General features: G+C 40.8%; 1 protein-coding gene across 1 annotated transcript; it reads left to right on the forward strand.

Moving 5' to 3' along the window:
- The first annotated feature begins 941 nt into the window (after window positions 1-941).
- Window positions 942-10,022, forward strand: LOC116916223 (segmentation polarity homeobox protein engrailed). Its single transcript, XM_032921442.2, is given in 6 exon segments — window positions 942-1,658; window positions 1,660-2,090; window positions 2,092-2,182; window positions 2,567-2,738; window positions 7,256-7,261; window positions 9,408-10,022. Coding segments are annotated over 6 exon segments (1,584 nt in total). The 5' UTR covers window positions 942-1,118; the 3' UTR covers window positions 9,752-10,022.
- The last annotated feature ends 459 nt before the right edge of the window (window positions 10,023-10,481 follow it).

A 10,481-nucleotide genomic window follows, 5' to 3' on the forward strand; every position in this document is an offset into this window, starting at 1 on the left:
TAGAGCTAGCCATAGCCTAAAAACGTAAAGCGGTACGATGTTTTTTTTATTTTATTTTTTCCGACGGCAAAACAAAAACATTCCCTAACCCGTTCTTCTTTGTTATTTTTGGCTATACTTAAATAACATGCACTATGCAACCACAGTCTACAAATTACACTTTTGTAACATCAGTTGTATGATTATCTATCTTTTAAAAGGAAAAAACAAAATTGCTAATTATTATTCTCAGCCTATGAAAGCCACGCGGAGAAGAGACCGACGGTCTGAATACCATCGCACAAAAATTTATCAAAATACGATTTTTTATTTAATTTCTGTTTTATACGTGTTAGAAAATAATTAACATTATTTACTCAGTTACAAAATTAAACGTTTACACTAAACTTTGGGGAGAAAAGAGACTTAAAAATACAGGAAAGCGATGTGTTTTTATTTTAGGCGGACACTAAAATCCTCTTCTCACAGAGTTTGGTTACCACAAGAAGATCAAAAAGCCTGCGAGAATAACAACGTCACCAAACAAAAACTGCTAGGACGCAGCGAAAACAGAGAATGCCTTGAAAATGAAGTGAATCGTCTAGAACTAATCAGATGTCCCGTTGACGGTTATAGTCAAGATAAAGTCTAGTGCGTTGAGATTTGGGGGGGAAAAGCGCGACTGTTCCAGAGAAGAGAGGAATATAACTCCATTGCTGAGCTATTCTGGGTGTCTTACTCTATGCGTTCAACTCTCCGCTGTTGAAGTCGGGTTCCTCTTGATAACACTAAGATTTTTCTTTGGGGGGGTGAGGGCGGAGTCGGCCAGGTCGGCCCAGGAATACTAACGGGCGGGACTTACGAAGTTGGCGCAGGAAGTCACCGCCCCACCGTCCCACCCATCAAGTAACCATTACACAAGTCCCACCTTCTCTATTCTTTGTGAAAATTGGCTCTTGGTAAGTGTTTGGTTCATCCGATCGGCAGTCTCTTGCCATGATCCAAACCGATTCGTAACTAACTGTTAACGGTGCTGATGGACGCCACGAACGCCAGTACGTCATTATTCAGTGTTCATTGTTCGATATTCAAGTAGGCATCACGATCGTGGCTGAAACAAAGCTCATGGTATAGTTTGTATGTTTTATGTCTTTCAATTAAAAAGCGGTTGCATCGTGAAATTCAATCAACTTATCACCATGGCTGACGAAAGCCCAGTGATTCGGCATCATAGTTTGAGGCACTTTAAGGCCAACAATGCCATAAGTGATCATCAGTCGGATAACCTGGTGTCGGACGAAGAGCTAAGTGTCGGTGGAACTACTCCTCCACCAGCGGATCAACACTCGGGCGATGAATTCGCTTCGCCTGAAAGTCTCAAAGATGAAAACCGCGACATGAATGGAATTTCCGAAGACGATAAAGACTCAGTTGCATCAGCCGCGAATATAATCAAATTCTCAATTGACAATATCCTCAATCCGGAGTTCGGCCGGATGAACCCGGCAGAATCGGCCGCGGCCGTGGCGTTTCATACGCACCACCATCAGCTGATTCAGCAGCAGCAGCAGTTGAGTTCCTCAGCGAGTGCTACTGGTAGTTTCTTAGGGGCTTTTCATCAGTTGCCGTTCCTGGCTGCGGCACGCCAAATGATCCTGGCAGCCACGGCCGCTGCCGGCTTCATCCATCGACTATCATCAACACCAACTGGCGGCTCATCACGCTTCTGTGGCGCAAGTCATTACACATCCGCACCAACTCAATAGCATGTTGCTCGCTCATCAAGCGCAGCATCATCCAACGGCTCTCAATCTAGTCGAAAATTGCACGGACAAATATCTCGGTGGAGCTAATGGCAAGAACTGGTTACCCCATCAGCCAACGCCGTCTGGCGGAGCGCTCACCGGCCGATCTCATGACAACCGGCAAGCGACGTCTCATCCTCTTACTGCGTTAGCATCGGCAACTGTCGCTGCCAGCGCTAAGGCCAAAACTCAACAATTGCATAAGGGACACCATCAACCGACCGGAAGCAAAGCTATCGATCTGAGCGTTCGCAATTCTGCGTCGCCTCCGGATCCCGGTCATCGACTAAGTGCGGGACTGGTGTCCCGAGAAACAGTCAGCGTCTCAACAAAGCCCGTCACTTCACTCAAGTAGCGCCGATGATAACTCGTCTGCTAGTCCGGTTCGATCCGTTTCCGTAAGCTCTATATTCTCTTTCGATTTGCATCAGGAATTCAATCAGGAATTCATTGTTTTGGAACAGACAAAAACGTTCAATTGTAGACACACCTGCTTTGATCAATGTGCCGATTAGATCCCTTTTAGCGCTGAAAAGTTAAAACAGTGTCTCATTAAGCCTCGGGGCTATCACTAGCTATAGGAAATCCATTGCCAATAAACTGCGGCGTTCAATTTGCCATACAGAAAAGCATTAGACATTGATGTGATTTCAAAATGCAAAAAGCGATACAAGCCCTTAAATGTAGCTGTATAGAGTAGTGGCTTTGAGATATAGATAGACTTCAGTATCTATTGTATTGTAAAATACCTAATCAGTTGTTTCATTGTTGGAACGCATCAGGTTGGTGGGTCGATTTGTTCCGTCGGCAACAACGAACTTGCGTCTGGTGGCGGATCTAGTGGGGGAAGTGCCAATCAACAGCAAACATCTTCGGGAGGCAGCGGCGGTGACAAGGAAGCTCTGTGGCCAGCATGGGTTTACTGCACCCGATACTCCGATCGGCCATCTTCCGGTAACAATCCTTTAACAGTTTTAACTAACACAATTATAAGAAGAAATCATTAACTATAGACCGATAGTTCCCTAAATTTTTCTCGTATATAGAATTGGCTTGATCTTTACGATAGATATAAGGATATCCTATATGTTAATATACGTATCAAATAAAGAAATTTATGTTAGAATGCGCAACTGATGGCAAAATCAATCAGTTAAGCGTTGGCCTAAGGTTCAAAAAAATCTAATCCGCAAATGCGGAAGGTATAACATAAGGCTTCAGAAAGTTTGTGATGGTCTTGCAAATTTCACAAATGGGGAACAATTGATCTGCTATATTTTCATTCCATTTCTTAAATATATGTTTTTCTGTGAAACGAAGACGGTGCTAGTTTGGTCTTTAAAAAGTTTGCCCAAACGAAGGATGTTTCTTTTAAAAGGAACTTTTCGGGTTTTTAGTGTCTGTTTACATAACATCCGCCCAAAATTACGTGATGGCAAATTTATTGTGTCGTGTCATCTGGTGTCGTAAAACTTTTTTTTTTACGAACCGTTAATCAACCCCAAAGTTTATAGAATTATTTCAACTTTTACAGCTCGTGAATTTAGTGGCTAAATGTGTGTTACTTCACGGAACACGAGTTCTCACTGACAATAAGAAAAAATAAAGATAAACTTGTTTCCGTTTTCTCTTGTTTCACTTTTGCTTTGAAACTCTTATGTCATTCGAATAGTTCACCCTGCATCGTAAGCGCAATTAGCTTTATGTTGCATTTACACAGCCATTGGAGTAATTTCTATTATAATATCCATGGTAGAGCATCAGGTGTAGCTTAAGAAAAGGCGACACGACTTGAATGATGTTCTAGTGAAATTTGGTGTTGGCCACACATGTCCCCATTGTTCACAAGACCCAGGTTCTTCTACAAAATATGACAACATGATTAAATCTACCAGCAGCACCCTCCAAGAGGGGAGAACAGAGGTTCTAGTTACACGTCGCGACTTGTGCTGGTCGTGTGGTACGTTACATGTGTGTTATACACTGAATGTAGGGGCTTTGAATTATCGTTAAGATCGACCTTTTTAAAGATTCTCATTCATTCAACTCGTGTTGCTTCACTTTATCCACGTCAAACATTTTTTTCTGGCCTTTTTTTTTTTTTCTTGGGCTTGCGCTCTTGCCTAAAAGATTTCATTCAATTCCGATGGAACGAAATTTTGACAAGTAACATGTTTCGATAAAAAGACTTGATTTATTGCCAACAGCTGTTGCCGTGAGCTTCCCTAGTTATGTGTTCTTTTCATAGCTAGGCGCTACTTTTAGAAGTGGCTGTGAAATCCGGTTCATCTTGAAAGAGATTTTTGCGTTTAGCGACGACGATATGTACACATGGCTTTTTCAAATGCAAACACAAGATATGTTACAGTATACAAAAAAAGGGAATTTCTAGAAGTGTACATCTCTATTATTGCAGCCAATTTTTCATCTGCAGTACCTTTTTAAATACATTCGGAAGTCAGGTGCTTTTTTTTAACGTCAGTTGGAGTGCCTGTTCATTGCAACACAATCTGATATTGCAATGTTGTAGCAAACTTATATTACGACAACATGAACATTACAAATTGCAATGGAATAAGTAGAAAGGATTTAAAGTATTGCATTATTTTCCCTTAATTGGGAAACCTTTCTATTTCAGTCTTTGTGCGATTACTCATTAGTTATTCATACGCAATATTGCAATTGCGGCAATATCAAGGCATTCATATAGAATTTTATCAATAAATAAATTTAAGAAAATACATATAAGACACTGTTTGTAGTCTACTTTGATGCCAGAGGGGAACGATAGGAATTTTTTGAGACCGAACGATAGGCAAAGATTTGAAAGGCCCTGAAAATAAAAAAGAAGCATTTGGTAAGGAAAAATAAAATGCGAGGCCTATCTACAACTGTGCTATTGAAAAAAGATAATTGATACAGGTAATTAATGATAGCCACGTGGTGGAACGTATAGACAATCTTTACATCAAAAATTGTTTTCCAGATAAGGTCTAAAATCATGCGCAAGCGTCCATTTAGTAATGATGATCTAGACCCAGGTGTTACCAGTTTTACAATTCATGAAGAGCGTTTTTTTTTTAGATGACGAAGCGTTTATTATGAGGCATTAGAGACGTAACCCGGAGAGAGGAACGTGCTATGTAGACTATGACGAACGGAAAGAGGGTGGCTAAAAGAAAGAGATGGGGCCATACGAACCGACAAAGACTCGTCGGTGGTGTTCTGCTGCTAAACCTCGACGAGACCTATACTTGGACTCCCGTGTCGCATCCAATTAAATACTCAACACGCTCCACACATTTCTCAACGGATGAAAAACAAAAAAAAACAAAAAAACCCTATTTATACAGTATTATAAAATCAATTTATTGTCACGGGCAAGGATAAAGAATAGAACAGGATTTTGACCAGATTCTACACACGAATCGGTGTCATGAACATTAAACTGCTGTAAACCATTTTTATAGCGTTCAACCAAGGCCAGTCGGAGAGAATCAATTAGGGCCTAGCTCAATTTAGATCCAAAATATCTGCTAATATTCGACCTTGCCCGGGCGACTGCGGTTCGAAAGTGGAAACGAACCAAAACATAATTCTAGATCAAGACAGTCTGAAATACCTTTCTATCAATGACGTAATCCATCTTTGCCGGTTCGATGTTGTTTTTGGCTATTAGACGAATCATTTGTCCAACCTATACGCCTTTATAGCCTACTTAAGGACTTCATGTCCTCGGCATCGGAACCCATGCGTAGTTACGTATATATATGCTAGATGCACAGGCAATGAAAGATCAAGTGCCAGAACTGCTCTTGATTGGTGGTCTCTCCTGCGTATAGATTTTATTCAAGCATTCCATCCCATCTTTTAGCAAAAAACAAAAAAGTTTAGCTTCTGTTTGAATCATTTGTTCAAGTCTAAGGTTGAGTGACTCCATTCGAAATGCTTCTCGAAAGTTTTGAATGAGAACCGGAAATCGTTTGACCATTAGCTGCTGATAAAACAACACAGCATTTCAACAATAAATGATTGTAAGGGCTGCAACAGAATGAGACTCGATTGTCTCATGGTTGATGAATTAACGTTCACGGGACCATAAAGTTGACTGCGTTACCTAGATGGTATACCTTTGTAAAGAATCAACTAAAAGCCCCACAGCTATGGAAGGTGCCATTATTGGCATTCTTCACGTTTTGTATGAAAGCCCTGTTTTTTTTTTAAGTTTGTCTTTCGTTTTAAAGAGATTTAATTTATAGAAACTGGCGTGCGCGTGCGTTCGTTTCTTAATGAGACCATCAGGTGTTTTGCTTCAAAGATTTTAATTGTTTGCCTCCCACTTTTATTCGCTGAGTGATTACTGTGTGTCGGACCTCCCACTCTTTCACCCAACTGCTCTCCAGTTGACACAAAAGCGATAGTTGTTTAGATGTAATTCACGCTCGGCGGAGCACGTATTTTCCTGCTGAAGTTTCCTATTTATTGAAATACATACAGCCCCAGCTACAAGCAACGCTTGGCACTAGTTTCATTTGCATCGCATTACTAGTTTATATAGACGGTCATTGTCATGCTTTAGCATCAAACGGCAACAGTACTCTTGTGTTGACACCGATGCGGTAGGTCTCTTTTGTGGCTTGGAAATGTAAACGCAACAGCCAGCAGACCACACTTTTGGTTTCGTGGGAATTTAACCGATAAATGAATTGCAAACGCACGTATAGAATTTTCTTGGACTAGAATTGATCAAACAAGCCAAACTTTCCGTAACGTTTTTCATTACATGAATTACCCTGTACTTTGTCGCTTTAATACCGTCCTCAGCCTTTTACGAAGTTAACCATTGAGAGTCTAACAGCCTCATGTCTACGTTATGTTTAGCCGCTTTATTTATAGATTTTTTCTTTACTTCTTATAATCAACGTTTCTTGTAAAGACAGGAAGTCTTAGAAAATTGTCCTGACAAAATGTTGAGCATGGCGATAATGAATGGCTAGGCGTTCAGCATTCAAAAGATGTCAAATATTCGAACGAGGGGGCAGCCATGAAGATACCACACATATTTAACTCCCCAGTTTTCAACTCCGCTCTCCCTGTGGAGATCGTACAGAACGATTCCAGTGTCGAGACATCCACCCGTATTGTGTGCGTATGGTCCTAGGGGGTTAGGCTATAAAACGTTAAAGTACAGTTTCCTTCCAACCAAAAATAACGTAAAAATACCAAGCGAGAAAAATGGCATTATTTAATTTTTGTATTGAATGTCGTAATCACCGCAAGCTCGTTTTTGTTACTTGAGGAAAACGTGTTCGATCTGGTAATGGTATAATTGTTGAAAAAAAACAACAGAAAAGAATAAGATAAATTAGGATGTTTCGATTTATTCTAATGTCGTATTACTTAAAACCTTAAAATATTGTAAATGAACCTGAACGACCAATTAATTATCTTTTTTTTCTCTCTCCTTGCAGGAAGAAGTAAGTGATTTTCAGTTCATCCAAATCCTCTGATTGCTCATTTTACCTGTTCAAAATGCCCAAAAAACCCTTCAAGTCTGCAGGTAAAACAGTGATAGGTTTTAAATGTGACTATGTGTGTTGATTTAAAAAAAAAAGAATTATGTAACATTTCTATGCATTCAAACATTTCGCCTATACGCAGAATTTGTTCTTTTCTATCGGTGTGGAAGAACGCGCTGGGCGAATTTCCCTGTAAATTCCCAGTAGTTCCCCACCCCCCCTTTAATATCTATTCTGGGGGAGTAATTTAGTTTACATGAAAAGGAAAAAGAAGCGGTCGAGCTACCCCCAGTGGTGCGGTAACGTCACTTTGTCATGTTCCCCGTGGCGTTGGGCCCTGCGTGGCGGCCACGGCGCCCACGACGCTGTCACCTGTAATTGTTAAATTCTATAGCTGCTCCCCTCTCTCTTTCCTTTGCTTTTCCTACACAATATTATTTTTTTTTTCTACAGTATTTATTTGATTGTGCGCCACCGTCACTGTTGTGCACTAGTTGGGTGGTCTTCCATACATTTAGTTATTCTGTGCGCAAGCAACAAGGCCAGCTTTAATCTAGTCATTTCCTCTTTTTCTTCCGTCTGTGTAGTCCACAGAGAGAATATTTCTTCTTTCACACTTCGAGAAATTCATTTTCCTCTAAATTCCTTTTTTGTTTTTCGATTTTGCGTTGTCATTCGATCAGTACCATTGAACTGCATTTCATTAGATTCGGCTCCGCGGAGCATAAGGATGACTATGCCATCCATCATTTTCGCTATATATCAGTGAAGATTATGTAGGAATGTTGGGTTATTTGCAACTCATCGGCAATTAATAGCATAATGAGTTTGAACAACGGGAGTTTTGTAATACTTAAACCAAACGTCTCATTTTATCCCGTTTTCTATGCGGTGTATATATAAAAGCCACCTATAACTTCGTGTGTCGTATAGCATTACAGAAAAAGCGTAAACGGATCTGTATGAGGCCGGTTGCAAAACTCGTTTTGTGGCTAGCGGACAATTGTGACTGTTGTTGTTGCTATGGCTATGAGGTGTGCTTTCAGGTAGGGCACGATTGCATCGCTACACATATATATATGCAGACATATGAATTTGTTGCCTCTGTGTGTGGCCTTGAGAAAAGAGAACGCTTGGCCAACAGGGGGATATGAAAAAGTAATTTGAGTTCGTTAGACAGTCGTGATAAAGTTATTACAGGCTAAGAGGAAATGGCTGCGCAATTAGCGAGAGAAAAAAGAGACATTGGGCCATTACACATATACGAAAAGATTAAACAAGCAGAAGGACGCCAACAGCGGGGTTTCGATATCAAAGTGCCATTACATTCCCAAACGAATTCATTAGTCCATGAGTTAATCATTTTGTCCGGGCATCCAATAAAGCTGTATACACGCAATGTTTTTAGAAATTGAGTCCTATATATACCGTTCCACCGAGCTAGATCGAGCAATCAGCATCTTGGACGCGGTAAAACACACGAGCAGATAGATACAGACATTTAAAAAAAAACAGATAACGGTCCGACTCCGTGGTCTCCCGTTGAGTTTTCCCGCTGTCCTCTTGTCGCGTTCACCACCCATTTAAGCGGAGCATTTACCTTCGCAGAATTGGCTATGACTCTATTACGGATTGGCCAACTAATCGAATCTTTGAACTAAAAAGATAATTGAGCAATGGAAATTTACTGCGCAACAATCGAAACAAATAGCAGCTGTAGAAATTCCAAGTAAAATAAAAACGTCATGATGGATTTTTTTCGCCGATAACGATTTCTTTTTTGGAGAATCTATCGTTGCACAATATCCTGTAGAAAGGGACACATTGTTGGGGGCGTCATAAAAGGTCCCTTACTTCAAATTAAAAATTCGGATATAAATCTTTCTTGATATCGACGTTGACGCTTTCAACAAGTTTTAAATGATCACCATCGGATTGATCTATAACGATATGAAAAGCAATATTTGTATTCTAGAGTGGCATCCCCCTTCACTGTACGAAATGGATGCGTTTTCTCGTTCCCTTCTTTGTGTGAAATGTCGTTGCCAATTGGATGCGGTGCAATTGCGATGAAGAATCGGTCGAATAAATTTATGTATGATAGGTCCTAGGGCACGTCGGATACGGACGAAAAAGGACCGCAAGGCGGAAGAGAAACGGCCACGGACGGCCTTCACCTCGGAGCAGTTGGCCCGGTTAAAAAGTGAGTTCACGGAGAACCGCTACTTAACCGAGAAGCGGCGTCAAGATTTAGCGCGTGAGCTGCAACTACACGAGAATCAAATCAAGATTTGGTTTCAAAACAAGAGGGCAAAGATTAAGAAAGCCTCCGGACAAAAGAACCCTCTGGCGCTCCAGTTGATGGCCCAGGGTCTCTACAATCACTCAACAATGGCGATGGACGACGACGAAGACGACGATGACGAGATGATGCAACACCAAGAATAAGAGCCCCTCGTTTTCGATTTTTGTTTCTTCAATGAACAAACGATCCAAAAGAAGAGGCTTCGATAACGAGCAAAGACTGTTGTAAAGAAACCCACTGATGACGGTCATCAATAATCATTAGCACCTGCAGTATCTCTCCCTTTTTTTTTAAATATTGTTGTTCTGTATTTTGTATTTTTGTCGTGGCACGTTTATGTGTTTATGTAAATTATGTGTACATTTTAATTTGACTATAGAAGAACCGCAATAAAAAAAACTTGAAAAACGAAAATGATGTATCACTTACACGTGTTGGTAAATATGTGGTCGTAATTAACGTGATATGCGGATGCTCTGTCACAACGCCGGAGGTCTCTCTTGTCGTCTAGGTCTGGCATTCAGCAAAGAGCAATGGCCTAAATAAAAGAAAACCTAGAAGGGTGATGTTGCTTTTAGAAGCGCTGGCAAAGTGAAGCCAAGCATAGACCGTAGGCGTTGGTTTCCTCTGACATCTGTCACACACTCATAGTGTTAAATGCCACTCGTCTGTGCGCGGATCCAGCAGAAAGCCGCGGCGTTTCACGCATACCAAAGCTGCAAATATCTTTTTAGAAACGGTCTAAACGTTTGGCTCGTCTGCCTTTTAGTCCCTATACGAGTATAGACCTATATATATATTACAGAACGAGGAAGCCTTCATTATCTGTTGGCTTATACTGTATAGCAACTAGATGGTCGTTTCTGTCACTTT

This window comes from Daphnia magna, linkage group LG2 (genome assembly GCF_020631705.1).
Source record: "Daphnia magna isolate NIES linkage group LG2, ASM2063170v1.1, whole genome shotgun sequence".
In the NCBI taxonomy this organism is placed as follows: domain Eukaryota; kingdom Metazoa; phylum Arthropoda; class Branchiopoda; order Diplostraca; family Daphniidae; genus Daphnia; species Daphnia magna.